The sequence below is a fragment of the Tympanuchus pallidicinctus genome, unplaced genomic scaffold (genome assembly GCF_026119805.1).
Source record: "Tympanuchus pallidicinctus isolate F22 unplaced genomic scaffold, pur_lepc_1.0 scaffold15, whole genome shotgun sequence".
Taxonomy (NCBI): Eukaryota; Metazoa; Chordata; class Aves; order Galliformes; family Phasianidae; genus Tympanuchus; species Tympanuchus pallidicinctus.
This window is the reverse complement of record NW_026294669.1, coordinates 28,870,592-28,894,046: the sequence shown is the minus strand read 5'-3', so window position 1 is coordinate 28,894,046 and position 23,455 is coordinate 28,870,592. Positions and strand designations below refer to the sequence as shown.

Below are 23,455 nucleotides of genomic sequence, written 5' to 3'. Positions count from 1 at the left end.
GCTGCAGTTCATTATACCAATGGATAACACCCAATGACACCGGCCCATGGTACATCATCACTGCCCTTAAGAAACCCACTGGAGCCTGAGCCATAGCAGAAGGCCTGAAGATCTGCACCTTTCTGTGCCACACACGTACCTATTGGACATGACTGATGGTTCCGGATGTCTGCACCCATTTAGGGGACTGAGAAGCACCGTGTCCCCTGCACAGCCCCATCACTTCTGGCTAGACCCATGGGCACACTCCTGATGCCTCAACGCATCTCTGCTGTAGACTCATTCCTTGGTGCTGTTGCTCTGCCCCTCTCCCTGCCCAATAACCCAGTTTCCTCTTGTGTTCCCTTCTTGGCTTCCATCTCACATCATTTCCCTGCAATCAATTTTCCTCTCAGGACTGCTACCCACACCTCTCCCATTTGAGTGTGGGCTGAAATATCATCTCTGCTAAAGTGAAACTGCTCTCCTCCTCCTGCCCACTCCCGAGCTGAAGGTGCCTTCTGTGCTCCTCTTCCTCCATGACCCCACGACTTTTCTTTCTCATCTCATTGCTGCTATTTCCTCCTCCACCCTAATCCTCAAACTGCCTTTCTTCCCATTTTGTTACAATTCACTTGCTTCACACCCAAATGCACTAGGTTACCAGGCTGGAGCAGAATAGGATGGGTTATATAGCATTCAAAAAGAGCCTGCAGGCTTCCATTTTAATTTGGAGACTCCAGTTATCTCCCCAGCTCTCCAGCAAAGAAAAGAAAGGATCTAACACAGCTCTGCTTCTTGCTGTTGTTTCTATCTCAAAATAAATCATTTTGTTCTACTTTGCCTTGCACCCTGCCCACCATGGCATACAACCTCAGGCCTCCCAGCTTTGTCAGAAAACTGACTGCAGACTGCTTTCCTTGCATGACTTCACCACGGAAGGGCTCCTTGGCAGTAGGAAATATCTGGACCACGGCACTTCTTTGATCTTTTGGAAAGTAATCCTGGCATCCATTTTCCATAGAAATTTCCTCCCTTGCTAATTTGTCCTGCAGTCACCCCAGTACCTCAAGCTCCTCTGGCTCACCAAGCCATCATTTATTCATAGCTCTATGTTTTAATCATCATGCATCATTGTTAAGTTGGAAGAGAACAATCCCTTTGTAATGGCTGGGTGTAATATTAACCCAAGGACATCGTGCATGCAGCACCCTGACAGCAGTGACCAAACTGAGTCATCACGCTGCACAACTCCCCCGGTAAGAGATTTTAAGAGCTGTGAAACCATCAGCTGGACTTCACCTAAGCAATGTATCAAGCTGCTCAGGTAAAGTCAGCAACTGGCACCTACTCTCTAAACAGCTACTTTCAAATTACAGCAATCTGAAAAACCTAAGCCACAAATACATCTCTTGACACATTTTCACCTTGCCTTCTCAAATGCCTGAATTCTCAGCACGAGCTGTGAACATTAGCCTGCGTGCATACAAACACCCAAACCCACACATATATACACATTCAATTTTCTAAATCAGTCGTCCTGGGCAAAGGGTGTAAAACAAATACCTCCCAAACCTCACTGGCATTTGCATGTTTTTAATTTCAAATGCCGTATAAGGTTATTCAGCCATTATGTTTTACTGTAGCTTCTAAATAAAACCATTTATCACTTTAAAAAAACATTTAAAGAACCTTGTTAACTTTACAAGTAATAATATCTACTGTGGCAATGTTTCATGGTACCAGAGCTTTGCTATGCTCTGGATTTTCTCCTTCTTAAGCCTGTATATCATGAACAAAATACGTATATTCTATGCATGGTAATTCAATATTTTTCTGAATTACTTCTCTGAATTCTCAAACGTCCACTTGTTCTGGCAAACGGGTTACTGCATTTATTATTTTCACTGTCAGAATGGGTGTTTTATGTCTGTAAAGTGATAAAACCGGAAGAAGACCACTTATTAAGAAGAACGATAGTTTCTAGCAACAGAAAGTAATGAGAACATAGTGGTTTCTTCTAAAGCAAACAAACAAAACCTTAGTAGAAGACAGCCATCTCTGTAAAGAGAGGAGAAAAGTGACTCGGCGCAGCTCTCGCCAATGGTGATTCTCACATAATAGGAACCATACCTGCATAATCTGTCCGTGCGTAATGCCCGTCTTCAGATTTTGTAGTTGTTGTAGTGTTATCTGTGGGAAAAGAAATACACTGGATTGCTTGGGGAGTCTCTGCTCGCTCCTGAATCCAACCCAGTACCCATGCAAACCCACCATCCCTTCTGTGCACAGCATCGCTGCCGGCTGCAGGGCTCCCCTGGGTTTGCCAGGTGAAAACAGCAGGAGCGGGCTTTTTGGAATGAAACACCAAGCATCTTCCATTAAGAAAACACATTTTTCTAACAATAGGTGACAACAGATTGCACCTGGGATAAATACATCAGTGCAAAGCAGGACTTGTCATTTCTGCTCTATTTGAAGTAATTGGGGAGTTTTAATAGGTACCCTGAAATGAACCTCCACATAGGGTGGTTAACTTTAAAGAAATGGGAATAAGTGAGAATGTGTTCAATAGAAAGGTAGAGTGTGGCCTTGTAAGTAGATGTACCGAGGATTTATGGGTCAGAAGCTAAGGGGGAAAAAAGCTATTTAGTGTCTGAGTCCCAGTAGGCACTTTATTTACAACAGCTATTTAAAGGCAAATTTCCATCATTTTTATTTTAGAACAAACTGGAGTTTTTAAAGCCAACTCAGGGCCGTGTGACAGAGCACCCTAAGAGCCGGGAAGGAAGCAGCATGGCAGTCATGGCAAACACGGCCAGTCTGCAGCTAGCATTAACAAAACTTCCTTCTAGGCACCGCTGGCATCCCATGAGCCCAGCAGATGAGAAACAAGCACCAGCACCATGCACCACACACATTACAGCAGCCTAATGGAAATGCGAGAAGTGCCAAATGAGAAGGCAGCCCCGCTTCTCTTTTTCTTTTTCTCTTCTCTGAGCAAAAATTGAAAACATTCTTTGAAATGAGTTTTGTTATGAGCGTTACCTTGACATCGACCCAAAGACATGACTTCAATTTTCTCCTGTTTCTGGCATGATGCCTCTTTGATTTGACATGCATTATCATAAGATTTCCCATCGGAAGCACAAAGAGGATTGAAGTTGGTTTGAGAACAGTCGATGTTGCACACACACCTGAAAAGACAGGAGAGAGAAAAAAGAAGAGGCTAATATGAGTAAGTTTTTTCCCGACATCATCAATGCATCTCAGAAAAGAGAGTGTTCGTATTTTCCTGACTGAATAATGTAAATCAACAGAATGAAAGTGGAAAATTCTGTTAAAAGGTCATTTGTATTTCTGGATGGAAAAGAATGCGGGAAAAGAGAAGAGAGAAAAGCGAGAAAAAGGACAAATTAAAAAGAGAGTTATACTTGGAAAACTAAATGACAGCATTACCAGCTGCAATTCTTGTAAACCAAAGAACATCCAAACAGATATGTCAGTAATTTATGCTGCTACGCCCTCTTGCAATTAAAGAAGCCACTAAATTTACCCCTGTTGAGTTGCTGCGCATTGCATGTAACTCAGCATCTGTGGGATTTTGTACTGATTTATTATTTGGATGATAATGACAGCAGCCATATGCACTCTGATCATAATAAAGGAAGAAATGTTGCAACCACACCCCATCCGGCTGGGTAAAACCACCTGCTAAAGCCCAGAGTGACATCAGTGAGGCACCGTGTCCCACTCGTGAGCTCCTGGCTGCCCCACAACCTGAACCAAAAGCCAAGTAAGGACAATCGAGGCATTTAGATATCAGGAGGAAATTCTTTACTGTGAGGGTGGTGAGACACTGGAACAGGTTGCCCAGTGAAGTTCTGGATATCCCTTCCCTGGAGGTGTTCAAAGCCAGGCTGGATGGGGCTGTGAGCAACCTGGTCTAGAAGGAGGTGTCCCTGCCTATAGCAGAGGGTTGGAATTAGATGATCTTAAAGATCCCTTCCAACCTGAACATTCTGTGATTCTAAGGTTCCATGATTTGCTCCAAAAGCAAGGTCTGGATCTGAAATAACACGTTAACATGGCCATATCCACCAACAGTAGGCTGCAGTATTTTTCTTTTAGGTTTCTCCTATTTCATCATCATCAGTGATGTCAGATACCCCCGGGCATCGTTGAAGGCAAGGCATGCTCATTTTCCATCCCCGGTGCCTCATAACAGACAGCCCAGCCTCAGCGAGGTCACATTAACACCAATGTGACCCCGCTCAGGGACAAAGCCAGAGGTTTAACCTAGCAGCTGCTTTGACTTCTCTGAACATGTAATTGCACATGTGCCGCTATCTGGATTTGTCTTGGTTCCTTTTGACATTAAAAGCAGAGCAACACTAGTGCTGCTCCATCTCCAGCTCCACTTCACCTCACCACACGTGCTTACGGCTCTGCCTTTTGGAAGTTAAGCAAGGGGAAGGCCAGGCTGCTAGCTTAAAAGTCAGCTCCTCTTCCATTCACATCAGGCACCTGGACCCCTTTGGGTGCAGGGAGTGGAGAGGGATGTACACAACAGAAGAGCTTTGGTGGAACTGGCTTGGGAAGAGGATGTGCAGGAAATGAAGCGGTCTCGATCAGATTCCTCCATCACCCCTCAGCCTCTGCTCTCCACAAATGTGCCCAGCGTAACAAAAATCAGGGGAGCTGTGACTCACCTGTGCTCAGACTTACTTTACTTAGGTAGATCACTACCACAACACTTCAGCTCAAAAGGAGGCCAAAGGTGAGAAGCATGGCTGTAAATTAAATTAAATGATTTCATAACTAGCAGAAGACAGGAGCCTGGCTCTCTGCATAACGCTTTCACCATGCTGATGAATACGCAGTATATAAGAAAAAATCCAGTCCATTTCCTAAGAACCTCCTTATCAGCAGAATAAGGATGTTCTGCTCTACCAAAATATTAACTGCCCTCATTTCTTCCTGCAGTCATTACCAGCTTCCCACCTTACTCACACTCATTTCATTAGGAACCGTTTACCGCTCGAGTAATCGGAATTTTTTCCACGTAGCTCCACCATTTGCATTTCAGATGGGACACATTCAGCCATATGCTCCTTTCTTGTAATAAAACAGCTCCGAAACAGCTTCAGTTCTCAACACCTTGCTACAAAAAATGAGTACAGGCTAATATCTATTATGTCTCAAGTCAAGAGACAATTCAGTCAATGAGCAAATTAAAACAAAAGGGTACTCTTTAGGGGAAATCTGGGCACCTTGGGATGCAATTTAAAAAATGCCGAGGGATGTACGAACCTATGCTTAGAGTTAGGCACACAAGAGACACATTTTCAAAGGTGTTTAGATGCTTAAAGACGCATGCAAACATTTTGTACGGGATTTCTGAGAGATCTCTCACTGATTTCAAAGAGCATTTCAGAGCCCATTAGGCATTTGCTTGCATCTTTTGATACCTTCCTGAAACAAAAGTTCCAAAATGACTTTTCCAACCTCTCTCAGCAAACGTGAGAAGAAAGCAAAGATTTTCCAAAGCTCAGGTGTTAAATGTGAGGCCAAGCTTTTCCCCTCCCAGGAAGGAGCCCTCTAGCTGCATGCTATGAGCAGGATGAAGCACGCACTACTTGCACTCAGAGCACAGTGCCCGTGCGTGAGGGACAGCAGAAAGGGGCAGCCTCAGCAGGACACCACACGCTCAGGTCTTGTGGGTAAGGCTAATTTTCAGGGAAGACTACATAGGTGGAGAAAAGCACCATAATATACTCGTCAGCAGGATCTCCTTGCTGCGATGGGCTGCGTGCCATCCACCAATCGTACTTTAAGGCTGCACAACTAAGTCAACATTAAGTCTATGTCAGGAAAAGCTAAAGGTAAGGTTTCATCAGTGAGAGTAATGCACTGGGGTGCTGGCTCTGTTTAATTTATAGTGCTCATCTCATCAGGGAAGACGAGAGTATATTCGAGCACATTTTTCTCAAACCAGAGGAACAAGCAGGCTGCCATTTCAACCGTGCCCCCGAGGTTGAGAAGTGTAAATCGCAGAGAAGATGGGGAGTTTTCTGCAAACGTCTGCATCCAGGCACGTACGCAGCACACAGCAACCTTGAACAGGATCCATCCTGCCAAAATGAATACAGAACGAGTGGCACTTAACACGTGCCATTTAATGAGATCCTAGAGCAGTCAGTAAAGTCGCCCTCTGTTTTTGAAGCATGACGACATGCAGAAGCGGGGCTGTCTCCTACTGAACAAGCAGACCAAACTGTGATGTCCCTGATGAGGTCCCAGGCAGGTGGCAGTTCCTGCAAGACCACACCCTGTCCTTTGGGTCCTGCAGCACATCAGTGCTGGGGCTGCTCTGTGCTCCTCCAAGCTGGCAGCATGGCAGCTTCCCACCTCTAAGGATCTTCACTACATCCCTGAATGTAAGTAATTTGGTCATCTGACCATTTTATCATCCTGGCCGTGACTTCCGATTATCGTTATATCAATAAATCTATCTGCTTGCTGTATTCCTAAGTGTAGTGCTGAGGAAAGCTTGGCAACAGAAAGGCTGACTGTTCTTTTCTTCGGGCTCAAGAAGCTGCGAGAAGGTTAATGAGGTCTCCTAAGGGTCACAGGATGAAATTGTACCCAAGAGCATACACAGAATACACATGTAACGTTTAGCCTTGCTTTCTACAGAAAGAAAAGCAGCTTAAAAGCATCTAGGAGGAAAAAGTGCTTCTAAGAAGTCAGCTGACACTCTACAGCTCCCCTGAGAAGTGAAGGAATGCTGAGTGCTGTCCCACAGGCCTGCTGCTTCCTTCAGGTAATGGGGTTCACACACATCAATTGATTAAAATCTGGGCTGCCACTGTAAACAGCCACTACACAAGGCTCACTTTCTTACATTTATTCTTCCAGGTCATTGCGATCATCTCAGATGAATTCAATGTCTTTTATACATTTTATTCTACTCTGTTCGGTACAATTAAAATCTTGGAGGAGCTGAATGCCCCACTTGGTTAATTTGCTGATCACAGAAGCATAAAACCAAAACAAACCAAGGAAACCTCCAGCCAGCAAACCAGGGCACCTTTCTCAGGGGATTCTGAGCAACCTGGTCTAGTGGGAAGCGTCCCTACCGATAGCAGGGGGTTGGAACTAAACGATCTTACAGTTCCCTTCCAACCCAAACCATTCTATGATTCTGGGCACTGACCTGGCCTCTGTAAAAACTACTGGTGTCAATAAAACTGCCCTGGGTGAGCACACTGGTGAGCACCTGCACTCCTCACTCTCCCCTCCTCTGCACACGACAGATGGTATTGTTCTCTGAGCAGTGTCTTTGCCTGCGGAGGGAATACCACTGAAGAGCAGATTCATGGCTCTGAAGGGCTGTCCCTGGAGGGAGGAACAGCATTTTAAGGTGTCTCAATAGGAAGAGAGGATAGTTCCTCACCCATAAAGTGGAGGCAAATGCTGCAATTATATTTCCTTAGTTCATGAATATAGCATGATCATTAGTGACACAGCGACGATAAAAAGAACCCCATTCCACGTCTTATCTCCACTCCTAAGACAACCATCCTGTCTTTGTTCTCAGCAGTGTATTACTGAAAAACAATTTTAAAAAATTACTACGCAATATCAGCACGTAGCCCGAGGAAGGTTTCATATGTAGCCTGATGGTAAGGAAGTAGATAAATGTGACAGTGCCTCTAAAAGAGCAGTTTTACTGGGAACAGATGCAGAAGCGTTTACAGAATGGCAGCTCTTCTCTATTCGACATATTTTAATTAGCCCTCTGTAGTTTGGAAACCTGAGAGCATTGTTGGTACTACTGCTGTTTATTAAAGATTCATATTCAGACTTCACTGGCCATGGGTCATTTGCTTTTTGGAAGCAAAGCAACAGAAAATTGTGTCTGAGATATCTGCAAAAAGTACTTAATGAAATGACTAACGTCTTCAGCCAAGTGTCTCGTTGATTACAGGGTCCAAACAGCAGAACCGCAATAAATCTGCCACAAAGAGAATTGTCAGTCAAGAAAAAAGGCATAAAACCAACCAGACAAGGAAGCTGGAGCTAAAAATGTGAAAATGCAAATCTAGTGTTATTTTTACTAGTCAGAGCTCTGATATTTGAGTGCATATGCTAATTTGGTCAAGTGTGAGATCCAGCCATGTCTCAGTGCACACTATTTTACAGGGAAAGCGATGTTCCATTCTGCAGTCATTTAAATATGTCGTATATTTTCTTCAGGCAAAAATAAAAAAGCAAGGAAAAACCAACAACATTTTGCAGCATAAAAAAAGCCCAAAGCCCTCCCTTTGCCATAAAGCGGCGTATAAATAAAAACACGGCTGCTGAACATTTATGGCATTTCCACCAGTGAGATTTCTTACCTTCCTCTGCTCTGACTAGGAAGCAGCGATCAGAAACTCAAATTTCTGGTCCTCTCTGATCTGCTGGCTCTCTATCTAGGGCATTAAATAGCCACTAAAGCTAACCTGGCAGCACATGCCAGCACTGAGAGCCTTGCTATCACTCCCAATCGTCTTCTCCATCACTTGGATTCCTGCAAGGTTTTTGGTAGACGAGGCACCTTTGTTGACATAACCAGCAGGCAAGCTGAAACGAAGCCAGGCTTAACATTACAACTCAACACTCAAACATGCTTTGCAGTGGTTCATCTGGGTGTCCGCAGGCAGGCAGGAGACCCCTTTACCCAGACAGCTTTGGGTATGTTTAATACATCTCAACACATCCCCATGTGGAAATACTCCTACCAGGTCTGAGTAGGGGCTGCCCAGATTAGCCAGGTCAGGAAGGTCTGTACTCACACCTCCTGTCTCCACTACTCAGGCCATCTCTGTACTGCAGAGTCCCAGAAACATCAATATTGAGTCCGTATAGACTTCTAGTAGCATGGCCAAGATCAGCAGGGCTCTGTAGCATATGGAGCACAGCCCAAGAGGATGGCACTGAAACCATGTTCTTGCCAGGAGGCAGAACTGATGCAGACCGAACACTGTAAATGCACGATTCGTACTGTATCCACATGAAATAGTACATACAGAATATATTTAGAATGCACACACACACACACAGTTTTTAACACATCCTATGAATCATACCCATAAGATCTGCTGGGAGATTGAAATCCTATCACCACACACTTGAAAGCATCGCTGAAAGGCTTAAAGTATAAAGGTACTGCACACCTTCTTCAAAATAAACTTTGTTTTATATTTGAGGTGGATGCAAAACTTCAACTGCAGTGCAGAACAATAAACAATACATATTTTATAATGGCAGCACAAAAATAGCATGCGATATTACTTTCTGGGATCTGCTCATGCTTTTGCTCTGCTTTAAGATCACAAGAGAAGAAAACGCATGGCTTATTTGGAGTGCCTCCCATTCAGTACTATATAGTTTTTTATTTTCCATTCTGGTCTTCTGCAGCTTGGCTTCTGCTCCGAGCATGTCTACTGCTCACAGTGGCTTCCCTGGATATTTTACTTATTTCAACTGTTCAATTGTTTATCTTCACCATGAGTAAAAGGAGAAAAGCTTGATTCCCTCAGGGTGATGCAATGTTTCTGCATGGCATTTCAGCAGCACGCTGTTATTCAAACAATTAGAAATCACAGAGACCATGCACGGAATTATCGGCATACTGCATGGAGAGTTTTATTATTATGTAGTGCATAATGAAAATGATTTGAAGGACCCCAAAGCATCATAACAGAAGGAAGCGCTGAATAATCAAGTGATTTTTTTTGTTGTTGCTGGACTATGAGAGACAAAAATGTTGTTTACTGGACATATGTCAAGCTAAAATGCACTAAAGTGGTGAATCTATTTATGGCTGCCCTTCCTTGCATACCAAACACAACATAATCTGTGAGAAAGCAGAGAACCTGAGTAACCACTGTACAGCTGCCACGCTGCTGCTGGAGAGCAGGGAGTGGCCGGCAATGCTTACACAGAGGTAGGCATTTTTCTGAGCACATCTGCTCCAAGATCATCACAATGACAGCTCACAAAGGCTGTTTCAAACTGATTTCATGAGTGCCATCCAGGCACAGGCTCCTCCAGCAAGCTACCCTGCGTGCCCCAGCCAGGAGCCAGCCCCAGCTCCACCTTCCTCAAGGCTTCAGCCCAGCAACGCCTGCCTTAACCTGCTATGTGAGACTGCCAGCAGGTGCTAATTCTCCTTTTGTTTTTTTCCTGTAACTTTCTTTATTAAGTTTTCTGTGAAAACATCACAAGCTTCACCTTTGCTTCCCTCTTACCATTCAAAGCACCAATTATAATATGACCTTCCTCTGGTTCCCCGATGTCTCTGCTGCCCTTAACAATGCAACGAATTGTGTGCTAACACCTTTAGGGCAAAATAAATGTTTCCCTTCATTTTGCTAAATATTGTTTCTCTTTACAAGGAACTAAGCTGAGCAGGACAGCCTCTACTAGCCTCTGTGCTTTAGTCCCAGACAGAAAATCACAAGCTTGATGGCTGGGTTGAAGACCAAAGGAAAATGCTTACCCTAACAGTGTGACTAGAGAAGAAATTTCTAATTCTTTTCATATGCCAATTCAAGGGTCTGCAGATATCTAATAAGAGAAGTTTATTTAAAGTACAAAGAATAAAATAAATGCGTTCCTGTGGCTTGCCAACACTTGGTGTCCTTCACGTCCCTGCTGCCCGTGTTAAAACAAAGCTTTGCTGAGTGTTTCTCCCCCTCTGCAAACATCTGAGGCTGTCCTTCACCAGTGTTTTATCGCTGTGTGCTCCAACTGCTGATACCGTTTGTTTGCTTCAATCTTGCAGCCCACAGAAAGACAAGAGTTGTTGCAAAAGCATCCCTGTACTTCAGCCCAGGCTTTGAAGCCCTGCTCACCAAAGCATCACCTGGAAGGGAACCCATGGCAGATTTCAGATCCCTACGTAACAGCCACGTAACAGCTTCGTCAATCGGTTACTGCTGGAAGTGACCCTGATTACAAGAGGGACTAAAGGGATGGATGGAGGCCTGCATGCTATATGCCACGCAGCATGTGAGATGTCCACTGCCAGTGGAGAAGACAAAGCCAGGGGTGATCTTCATAGCAGCGGTGAGAAGAAAACCATGCTAAAACAGTTCTTGCTTACAAATATTTGCTTCACATGAGCAGAATCAGCCTAACCCTCACCATACACTCCATGTCCTCAAAGACGTGTGCCTGCCTGAGGCAGAGCCATCCGAGCCAGCTGCCTTCTCCAGGCTGCTCTGCTCCTGGGGCTGACTCAAATGACAAAACAAAATCCAGACTAGCTACCTAATCAAATTTCAGGAGGTTACCCCAGGCTTTTCCTCCAGGCTTTTCTATCCACTGCCCGTGCGGATGGAAATAACACAAGATCCCCTCCTGTCATCCTGTACAGCAGTGAAATGAGATCATGGAACAGCCCCACGGGTGTGAGACTGGGACCTGTGTAACCCTGAGCAAATCACTTCACATGGACAAGGAGAGCACAGCACCAATCCTCTATTTTCTAAGAACCCTCTTTTTTTCTGTAGCTGAAAGCTACTGCAGAGGAACCTTCTTCAGGTGTGGGACACAGACCAGTGACACCCACCTGAAGCTCCCCAAGGGATGCGTGTCCCAGGAGCACTTCAGCGTGGGCAGGCTTCATTACACAACAGGCAGGCCGACAGACAGCAATTAAGTCTTTATGTCTGGGCACATCCCACACAGGCTTTTAGCAGTGATTTGCCTTCTAGAGAATCGTCTGCATCTTGTGAGCACACGCAGGAAAAGACAGGCGTCCCTGAGGATGGCTGCCATGGGAAAGGGACACCTGCCCCCGGGGTCAGCCCTGCACTTCAGTTCAGATTGAGCTTTCGTCAAGCTCATATTTAATGCATGGGATGTATTTTTAGTGGCTCGGATGTGTGAACACATTGTGGCCTTGATGTTCCAAAATGGGTGTGTGAAGGAGCCACCGACCTTCTGCGACGGATGTAGCTTTAATTTGATAGTTAACATAAAGTGGGACGGAGGAGTTGAAGCGTTATATTAAGACATTTGATAATAAATCTGAAAGTGCTTTCCCAGTGCTTTACCTAGTTATTCTCTCTGCTGATCTATTTAGGCGACACATGTAATTCTGAACTACAAAGTTGTATCCCTGCTTTCATAAACATACTTACATAAAACCCAATAACAAAGCGGCCTATTTATTGCTAAAATGCTAGTAGGAAATTGAAAAAGGTATAAATACGATTCATTGCTGGTGATCTCCTGCCCCCTGAAGGCACTGTAGGGCTCCAAATCTCACTCAGTGCACAGCATCATAAAACTGAAGCAATAAATGTCACTCCTTCCTTGATTGCGCATTAGGCCAATCGGCCTTTTATTGCGACTAAATAGGCTGTCATGAAGGCATCATGCAGCTTACTACCAGGCTATGGCTCTGGCGAAATGTGGGGCCGGGGAGTGAAGAATGCTTGTTTTTAAATAATAGCTAAGGAGGATGGAAAAGAAAAGTGCAAACACACATAGCTGTCCCATGCCTCTGCGCTTGTTCTTTCACGCGGTAATGCTCTGACATACACAGGCGGTTATGTGTCAATGCACATTAATATTTGATGTGCATTATCATACTATCCCCTACAAGCACTCTTGCAATCTGGTGAGCCCAGGGTCTCCTGGACACGGAGTTAACACAACGGAGTGGTGGCTTCAGCTGGGAGCACCCAAGCACAGCTCTTCAAAGCTGAAGCGGACCCTTTGGTGCACCTCGTGCAGTTTGCACGATGCTCTGTGCCACTCTGAGAGCACAAGACCAGCTGCCAAAACTCTTCCTTCAAATGCAAATAAAGGTGTGTCCTCACAAGTCTGCTGGTCCTCCTAGGAAGGACTGAAGGGTGCAGTCACACAAAGATGCAGTCACAACTTGTGGGAGATGAGTGAAGAAAACATCCCAGGTTCATTAGTATCCCTATTAACTGAAGCACATAAATGGCTGCTTTCTGCATGTTGGAGGACATCCATGCTGCCTCCCAAGCTCGAGGTAGCCCCTCTGTGCCTCCAAGCACACAGCAAAGCAGACTAACTGGGAGCCAGCCTTCGATTCTCAACCCTATGCCCGTCCCTCCTCATCCTTCCCTGCCAGGACCACCTAAGTCTTTGCTGCCTCTGTATCTCCTGTCCACAGCCATGTGAACCTGACAGGCAAACTTGGCTATTTTGAGCAAGACTCCTAATTATTGCAGCTTTTTCTTTTTAAAACTGAAAAGACTAATCATTGTAAAGACAACTGACAGCCTCACACAGCTGATAAGCCATTCTCCCCTTAAATTTCAGGAGAATTTGTCTTGCTACTATAGGAGCATGGTAAGATGGTAAGACAAGGAAACAAAACTAACAAATCTCAGAATCTATTTTTAGCTTTTCACAAATCAATATTTCCTCCGAAACAACTGAAGCAGTCAGTAAGCCAAATTCTGCTTTTATCATCACAATTTCCAAGTTTGCACTCTGTGAGCAACTGTACATTTACACTCTGATTGAGTCTGTTCTCCCTTCTGCTTGCAAAAGGCTCCACTGGCTACTGAGAAGTTACTGCATGGTTATGATATCAGCAGAGGTTTTCTCACTGAGCTGGAGGGAGTAACATTTATTGCTTTCATAAGCCAGAATTTCTCCCTCTGAAGCTGAAAACCAAGTCTGGCCCAGCCCCTGACAGGAGAAGTATGAAGATAAAAATCTGTAAGCTCTATGACTTAGAGTGGAGGGTATTCTCCCTTGGCCACGTGATGAGTTCTGCTGTAATTGCAAAAGATAAAAAATGTATGCATCATATAGGGTCCCTAAAAGACCTGCTTGGGTGAACAGTACAGATGGAACACAATGCGGTTCTGCATTTATCTGAGAACATTTAGAGCCATGATATATAGTCTATATGACAGACTTCCTTGATGCATAGAGAAAATACAGTCAATTTCTTCGGGTAGGCTGAATTATTTACCAGAGCGTTCCAAAGTGTATTGGTAATAAAACACTATGAAGTATAAGTAACTCTAGACAATCTTGGCTTACGTTAAAACCAGGGTGCTTTTTTTTTTTTTTTAAGAATGTTATTAAGAAGATAAATCCTGAGAATCTGGAAAGGAAGGAGTTTGCCAAATGAGCATGAGATTCTGAAGGACTGTGGCCTCTCAGTGGATGGAAAGGTCCACCCGAAGTTAGAAACTCCACAGTCTCACTTCCAAATTAAATGGGATACTTTGGCACAGAGGGAAGGATGAAAGGATGGTAAGCCGATTTTCTGAAACTTACCAGACAAGCAAAAATAGCTGTTTTTGACTAGAATCAAATAAAATGCATGCAGAGTAAAACAATTTCAGCAGATGACCAAACAAGCCATCGTTTTCCAAGCAATACCTCTTTCTGGCAAAGCCAGTAGTGCATTTGAGTTAGAATGTGCTTGGTCCCTCCTGCTTCTCAAGAACGACTGGACCATATGCTCTCAGAGATGCTCTCTGCAGATAAATATGACTTCTTGTACAGGTATCTTGCCCTGCTCTTTCTGTGGACTCATCACTGAGAAAGGAGAAACCTCATCTTGATTAAAGGCCCTTTCCAAGCCTGTGGGAATCCTACTTTGGATATAGTTGGGCACTGACCAGGACTGGTTTTATGTCTAAACTGCCTGCTGAAAGATACCTCTGACACCTCAGCGTTCTGCCAGTAAGGAACACGACAGGAGTTGTGGTTGGCAGTTGAGGTGGCTCTATTAGGCCAGGGCTAAGATCGTGAGAGGATGTACACTGCCTGGTCGTCTCCTGTTGTGCAACAGAGACTGCACACTGCAGGTCCTTTGCTTCCCTCTGTGATTAGATATGAGCACCGTGCTCCCTGTGAAGATCTACACAGCAGCAGCCGCATTTTGCGCCCTAGGTATGATCTGAAGTGAAGCAGAAATGTTAGCCTTTGCAGGACTGCAGTTTTTAATTATTTAATTCCATTTCAGTGCTTAGTTGAACCATGAGCCCAGCAAGCATGTCTGAAGATCTACTTTTCCTCTAGAAGAGAAAGGCAAGCAGCAAGAAACTGCCATATAGCTACTGTATAACGCACGGGATGATGCAGATGTTAAAGTAGCTTGTTGTTTCTGCATCTGGAACAAGTAGGTCACACACAGTTATTATACACACTGCTGAACACGAAGCAGCCAATACCCGTGTAATGTATGTGAGCTTTCAAACTACCTTTTAGTACTTCAGAGTAGTACAGCATCTTGTTTGCGGATGCTTTCGTTGAGAGCAACTGACAGAAGGGGGAAGGGACCCGAAGCTGACTGACCTAATTGCTGAGTGGATTGAGAAGCTGGCAAAATCGTTCATTTCTTTTATATGTTTTCCTTCTATACTATAATAAAGATAAATATTGATTGCTGGAGCAATATTGATTTCAGGGGTAGTGGCTGATGGCAGCTGCATGATTTGCACAGATATCTTCCATGTACAGTGCAGTTTATTTGCATGAGAATGCAATTTCACCATCCTCACGCGTTGTGGATTGCTTGCTTGCTATATAGGAGTATTCACTCTCTCTCTCTCTCTCTCTCTATATATATATATATATATATCAGTGATTAGTGATAAAATATGAAACAAAATCTTGGAACAGTTCATATTCTTAATCCATCTTGGGTGTCTGTTTGCTCAAGCTAAGCAGAGTTTGTTGTTTCAGCCATGCGAAAGAAATGCAAGGGACTCACCGCAACTTCCCGACCTCCTCTGGGAGCACCACCCAGCTCTATGCCATGAATGAGATGCACATCCCTGCCTCCATCACACTTGGCTCCCTAGGGAAGCTGACATCATTTTTTCCCTTCTGGGCAACTTCTGCCTGCCCTGATCTGATCACAGAGGAGGTGGTATCTGAGGGATGAGCAGGGAGGAGAGGGTTGTTTTCCTCTACTCTGCCCCTGTGAGGCCCCATCTGAGTACTGTGTCCAAATGTGGGGCCCTGAATACAGGAGGGATGTGGAGCTGTTGGAGTGGGACCAGAGGAGGGACATGAAATGATCAGAGAGTTGGAGCACCACTCCTGCGAAGAAAGGCTGGGAGAGTTGGGCTTGATCATCTTGGAGAAAAGAAGGCTCCAGAGACAGTCCACTGCAGCCTTCCAGTACTCAATGCTTATATGCAGGAAAGGATCTGACTTTTTACACAGTCTGATAGTGACAGGACAAGAGAGAATGGCTTTAAGAAAAAGAGGAGGAAATTTAGTTATAGGTTAGGAACAAATTCTTTGCTGCGAAGGTAGTGCTGTGTTTCACAAGCTACCAAGAGAAGTTGTTAATGCCCCATCCCTGGAGGCATTCATGGCCAAGCTGCATGAGGCTGTGGGCAGCCTGATTTAATGAGTGGCAATTCTTCCCACAGCAGGGGGCTGAAAACAGATGATCTTTAAGGTCCTTTCCAACCCGAGACATTCTGTTATTCTATGACCCTGTCCTCCTGACCTGGGCACTGAACACACTGCAGTGCAAAGCCCTAAGCGGCCTGCTGGAGCCTGGACCCTCCTGTCAGGGACACTGCAGCATCTCCTTCACCTGCAGCCTCCAGGGAAGGCCAGCAGCAAGCTGCAGATAGCCTCCTTGCTGCCAGGCCGCAGAGAAAGAAAAGCACTCTCACATCAGATATTTCTGCATCCTTCCTACAGCTACCAAACCATGTCTCACTCCGGGCAGTCCTCCACTTTAAGTCTCTGCTGCTTGCTGACCTGCCGATATTGAAATCCTAAGCAAAAGCATGCATACTTAACCCCAATTCATCATTCTGATTTTGATTAACTCCACAAGTCAGAGGTTTAATCTTGCTTTAAGAAAACACTCCTGTCCTCCCTACTTTGCATCTTCCAAAAGGAAATTCAGCAGAAGGGGTTTTGCTATTATCTATCCCCTTCCTCTTCCTTGGACATTTCATGAACCTCCAAAATAGCTGCCCAGCATCCATCCCAACCATGGCCTGCCCAATGTACAGAGTAGCTCTTATTTCCTCAGTGGCCCGTAATGAGGAGATTGATACCAGGATCTGGGCTCTTGACGTGGTTATGTACTGACACTAAGCCACTTTAGCAGATGAGCAGGCACTCCATTTGGTGAGTACTATTTATATACAGTGAGTATTTCATGGATGCTTTTTGGAGGATCTCAGAAACACACCAGTGTTCAGCACGTTACGCTTCGTTCTTCATTTCCTTTTAAGTATATCTCTCGGGGTGTTATGTTGAGTAGCCCTGTCTTACAAAATCAATTATTCCTTAGCCAGCTCAGAAATAAAACCCAAAGTAAGCAACACCAAATGTCTGATTTACCAATAGATTGCAATCCTGCGCTAAAGAGCACAGCCGTGGCCTTGCTTTAAATATTCATGAAGCTCACTGGTGCAAAATGCATTAAAGGTGGGAATAATGCCAGTAATGCACGATCCTCTTAGTGACAAGAAGCTTTCACATATTAAAGTAGCAAGATGTTAAAGACTTTCAACTGAACAGTCTTTGTTTTTAACCCAGAGAAAGAGATTCACTAATGGAATGCCAAATTGCATTCACTCTTGTGATATTAGGCTGTGGAATAGGATAATAATATATGTGTGCTTTAACATGCCTCAGAAAACCTGTTATTACAGTTGGTTCTTTTCTGCCTTTTCTTTGTAGCTTACAGAAAATGTTCACATGCACATCTTACCCCTTTGAGTAGTCTTTTATGTGGCAAAAACCCTATGAAAATCCCAGGAGTCTAGCCATTAACAGATTGGTTTTAAGGAAATGAAACAATTTAAAAATAATGGTGACAAACTACAATAGCACAATTCAGCCGAGTGACAATTGGCAATGAATAATGAAAAAAAAAAAGACAAAAAAAAAAAAAAAGACTGGAAAAAAAAAAGAAAAAAAAAAGAAAGAGTTAAACCAGAGACAAGGGACTGCGAAATAACAGACTGTGGCAATGCAGAATAATGTTAATTGTCACTTTAAATCATCAGCAGCCCAACCACATCTGCTATCACACCTGTGCTTTCCTTTCTGATCTACCCTGACACCGAGCTACAGCAGGCAGCCAGCCAGCCCTGCATCTCCAGCTCTGAGCTCTAGATCTGCTGCCAGCTTGCATCCCCCTCACCTACAGCAGACCAGGCACAGATCCTATAAGCTTTGATGGATGGGGGACACTGCTGCTGCAGGGCTCCTCACCCCCTAACTGCAGCTCCCAGGGCTGCCTGGAGCTCCCGACATCCTTTGGATTTTCAGGAACCCCAGTGGTTGGGAATCCTGCTTACTTCTGAAATTAGACATTAGAAGAACACAGACTGAATAATAAACTGGAATTTTGCTTCCCACTTCATGCAGGGGAATTTTTCCACACACTAAATTTTTGCAGGGACAGGGAAAAATGCATCAGGATACAACTATCTGCTGCCAAACACAGGAATTCAATTAATGTACATTTTGAAAGAGGGATCTAGGTTCCCCATACATGGCCTGCTTTTATTCCAGAAATAAAAATAACAAAGAACTAACACCCAGAAGGCTCATTTTTTAGAAAGACGTTTATCCACAGCTAATCATGGGGCAGAGACAGGAAAGCAGAGCTCTGTTACGGCACATGAAGTTGTTTACTTCAAAGCAGCCCTTTAACAGGCTTTGCACGGTCTTTTTACTTCTGCTTAGAAATCTGCTTTGCTGCCTTTCAGCATCCTCCCAGCAAATGCCTTTCCCCTGCTCCCCGCCCTGAGAAGCACCTTCCCCTGCAGAACGGCCGCCTGTCAATAAAGATTGAGAACTTCAGCTCCCGCAGTTACTGCACTGCTCTGCGTAAGCCAAGCTGTTTGGAAGGGGAGGAATTAGTTGCAGAAGCTGCAGTGAGAACGTTGCTGGGCTAAGTTGGAGCTGGCTCCTTTATCAAGCTATTTCCAGAAAAAAATAAACACCGCTCCTCAGCGCTTGTGATTAATAATGTTATCTGGTAGCTAATTTTATTCCTTACCCCTCTCTTCTGCCGCCTTCCAACTTGCAAGTGCACTTAATTATGAAAACATGAGCACTAGACTGTGGATTTTGATGTATTAATTTTACCACAGCTTTTTTTCAGCATTGCACCACCGAATCCCTCAGGGATAACTGGTCAAGGAGACACTGAAATTCTGACACCAGAAGTCATTTCCTTAAACAAAGTCAACATTAAGAAGTATCTTCCACACAAATTTCAGTGCATTATTGCAAACCAAGATGCATCTTGCTCTGGTTTTTCAACACCTGAATTTCTTTTGATGCCTGGAGCCAGAGCCAGACTTCTGTGGCTAGTTGCTTGGTACTTTACAAAGATTGGGTTCAGAAGTCATTAGAGGTTTGGCAAGACCAAAGCAAAATGAGCACGAGTTGATCACCATATCCATAAGTATCTTTGTTGAATAACAGAAATGTTTATCATCTCATGTGTGGTCAAGGATGTCGTGCCTGGATGGGGCCAGCTGCCCAACACTGGCCCCAGTTATCACGTTCACCATTCATTCCACTCTGTTCTGCTCCTCCTGTACGTGTCAGAGTTCAGGCAATACCACATTATTAATATCTCACTGCCCAGTTTCTGTATCCACCCTTTAAACACCAGCAGCCTTCAGCTTCAGTAGCATCACTCAGATCATCGACTCTAACATATGCGTGATTATTTTGATGTCTTTCCAAATTTGTACCAATTACTTACAACTACGAAAATATGAAGCCTGACATTAAGGTGGTGTTAGAAATACAACTGTGTGGATATCTGCTTTCTGGATCAGCTGGCTGCTCCAAAATTACAGTGAAATGATTAGCTTAAGGTTGACTTACTATAAGATGTTTGCACAGTACCTAGGCAAACTGACAAATCCAACAAAATATTCTAACTAGAAAGAATTATTTCCCCTCAGCTTACGTGACTAAGGTTTAAAACAACAACCAAAGAAGAGTATTTTTGCAACGTCTTTCCAAAAATAAAATATAAATTTCCACTGAGAAGATGTCTGAATGCACACTCTATTTATAATTTCTAACATTTGAGGGTTAGGTGTTTGATCCCAGCAATCAAGAAAAAGCGAGACAGATTTCCCAACATTGCTAATGCCACACATGACTTAACACAATGATAATATTAATGATACTTTTTAACTGGAAACGCTGTAGGTCAATTAGCTTTCCCAATTCTGTTTTTATCAAAGAATAAAGCCATAAAATCCCAGATGGAGTAACATAAGTTATAATAGCAGCAAAATGGACAACTGCGTTTCTGGACTTCTAAATTGTGCATGTTCCAAAATTACAAACGTTTTTTCAGCCTAACAGCCACTTTGGTCACCATCTAAGCCATCAACACCATCTAGTGAATCTCTGGGTGCAAAAAATGAAATGTCTAACATTTTTAATGCTTTCTAAACCACAGTATCTTTAAATAATACAACATTGATTGAAATAGAAGAGTAGACCAAATTACTGTACCAAACGTCCTCTGCATCTTCGTCACACTCTGCCCCAAACTGGCAAATGTCACAGGTCGATGTCTCTTTTTGATTGGTTTCACCTGAGCCTTCATTGACTGTTTGATGAAAAGCAGAAGAATATACATTAGTAAAGACTGCAGCAACAAAGCACTTCCCTCTAGAAAAATCTGTTCACCGTGTCAGCTGAATGCGATGCTCACAAAGCTCACGTTGGCCAACAGGCAGCATTTCTGAATGAGCCCAACACAGAGATTTCCTTGTCGCTCTGTGGGAAAATTGCCTGGGTTATGGAGTGAAAAGGAAAGAGAGAGAAAACTGCTCCTCTTCCTTTACCCTTCCAACCCTGCAGCCTTGGAACATCCTCATCTGCCCCCACTGTAGCATCCCACAGGTCCCCACAGATTCTGCAACTAAGGGCACTAAGAGGAGGGTCTGTTAGAAGATCCAACAAAAACATACCTATGTTTGTACATAAGCATACTAGCACCTTTTACTATCTTTCAAAGACTGCTGCTTTTTAGCAAGCCTCAGCACCCAGTGATACCCATCAGATGGCTGCAGAACGATTACACTAGCCTGGAGGGCAGGTAGCAGTCAGCCCCAATGGACACTGCTATGTACAGAAACGCTCTCTGTGCTCATCCCTTCCCTCCTTCCCTCCTTCCCTCCTTCCCTCCTTCCCTCCTACCCTCCTACCCTCCTGGGTTTTTCATTGATTTTTCTTTTTTTTACTTTTTCTTTCTTTTTTTCTATATATAGAAATCTCTTTTTCTGAAGAGACAACTTTGACAGCCTGGCTGAGGATTTCCAGTGGTTAAGATATTGGGCAGGATACATGATCTGGATTGATGAAGTATGAAGTCCTGCTGCTGCACTGTGCCACAGGTTCCTCCTTCTGTACAAGGGGAATGGAATCCTTTGGCAAGACACATTGGGAGCAGTAATGAATGACTGCATGAGAAGTACACAGAGACCTATGGTCAGGAGTGGCTTGTGACAGCCACACACTCCTCACCCACCAGGAATATGAGATCTGAACAAATTCTTTAAGACAAAGAGCTATCATTTCTGCAAATCACTTCCCTTATATTTCCTTTGAGTTAAAAACATGCACCCTATTTTTTCCTCCCTCTAAGGTTTCTGCTAATAAGAATCTAGCAGGTGTGGGCTGACCAAGGATTTCACATAGGCCCACATCACAAACTAAGCAAAAGTAAGTAATGCAAAGATTTAGTAACTGATTTGGAGGGGAACATGCACCCTGAGATGCAATGCAGTTGTGAATTTCTGCTGAAAAGTAACAGGTAACTCCTTCATGTTCTTCGAAGAAGCTCTGCACGCAGCATTCCAGTGCACACACTGTCATTAAATGCCTGAGCATGCAGCAGTCTTGATGACAGAAGACATCTGCTTCTCCCTCTCTCCTCTTCCCAACACCTACAGATAACATTATTATTTACCTTTCCTCAAGGTGTGTTTTCCCTTCCTACACAAACACGCACACCCGCACAAGCACCCGCGCCCACAGGCTGCCAGACACAGAGCTTTGCTTTCTGCATGCTGTGCAGGTAAGCGCCTTGATAAATGTGGACATCTTAGAGTTATTTTCCTGCTGCTTTTCAGCCCGAGGACTAGTGGATGTGTTTTTTCTAAAGGGACTCTTCTTCTTTCTGTTCCTTGCTGCATCGCTGATCTGCGCTCCCTTTCATAACTCAACTGAAAATAAAACATTAGTGGGAATAATGCAGTTTGTGAATTCCTCTTGCTAAAAATGTAAGAAGTGTGATTCCTTTTTTTTATTTTTTTCCCTCCATGCAAATTACAAAGTTCTCAAATTAGCAAGTGTTGAGATGATACAAGGGACGTGTAGTACCTTGCTGACAGATCGTACTGTGAGGAGTCAGTGGATGTGCAAAGGGGAGCCGTGGAGCCCCGAGGGAGAGAGGCCAGCTAAGCACTAAATTTGGCTAAAACTCTTTGATATCCTTTCCTCTGAAGGCAACAGGGGAAACTAATGAGACTCTCTGGTCAGTTTTCATTGGTCTTCGGAGGACCACTAATAGTAGTATAATAATCTTTAGTCAATATATTTTAACTATACTGGAGAACACAGCAGGATAAAACATATTAAACACCACTATCACACGCTTGAATATACAAAGATACAAGCAGCCTGATCAAAATGTGTCTATGGTCATCGCAGGGGATTTTGACTAAATGACCTTTAAGGTTCTCCTGCAACTCATAAGATTTGATTATTCTATATTCTCTTTATATTGCTTCGATTGGTGTGATCAGATAAAAGCTCATCACAGTCTCGGAGCAGGCATGATCTTCATGCTGTCATCCATCATGCTTGATCCTGACCAAAAACTGGGATCACCCCAGCAGAGTGCTGAGCCCAAGCCAATGGATCTTGGGCCTTTTAGCCAACAAGACTGCAAGACAGTGCCTGGGGGAACTCACTGCATAATGATGTCCAAAGTCTGGTTTTTACAGTCCCAGATGTGCTGCACATTTCCTTACACAGCCCAACCAGCAAGCAGCTGCAGGGATAGACCAGTCTTCTTTAGCTGAGATTAAACATGTCTCCTACTAGGGCTGGTTTTTACAGATGACCAAGCTAATTTTGAACTATGACAGTTATAAGTGACAAATGTCAGCATTCTGACCACATGCTGAAAACATGACATAATTAATACTTGAGTACTTGATTTGTCACAGTGGGATGTCTTTGCTATTGCTGAAAGAAGAACATCAAACAAAATTGCTCTAGATCATTCTAACAGGAAACCCAGTTCAATTTCAGCTACAAAATCTAGGCAACAACAAAAATCACATGAAGATTAGGGTCGATGGCCATTTTGGAATGAAAGATAACGTGCAAATTAAACTGGAGGAGGAAAAGAACAATGATATCCAGAGCAACTGAGGTG

The 23,455-nt window shown here is 43.9% G+C and overlaps 1 protein-coding gene across 2 annotated transcripts in view; it reads right to left on the bottom strand.

Moving 5' to 3' along the window:
* The window catches only part of TMEFF2 (transmembrane protein with EGF like and two follistatin like domains 2), a 107,920-nt gene that overhangs the window by 23,225 nt on the left and 61,240 nt on the right, over positions 1-23,455 (bottom strand). For both annotated transcript variants that reach the window (XM_052675665.1, XM_052675666.1), the window contains exons 5-7: positions 20,518-20,614; positions 3,028-3,176; positions 2,113-2,172 (exon numbers count right to left, since the gene is read on the bottom strand). In XM_052675665.1, the coding sequence (XP_052531625.1) occupies positions 2,113-2,172; positions 3,028-3,176; positions 20,518-20,614 (306 nt within the window). The remainder of the gene's footprint in view (positions 1-2,112; positions 2,173-3,027; positions 3,177-20,517; positions 20,615-23,455) is intronic.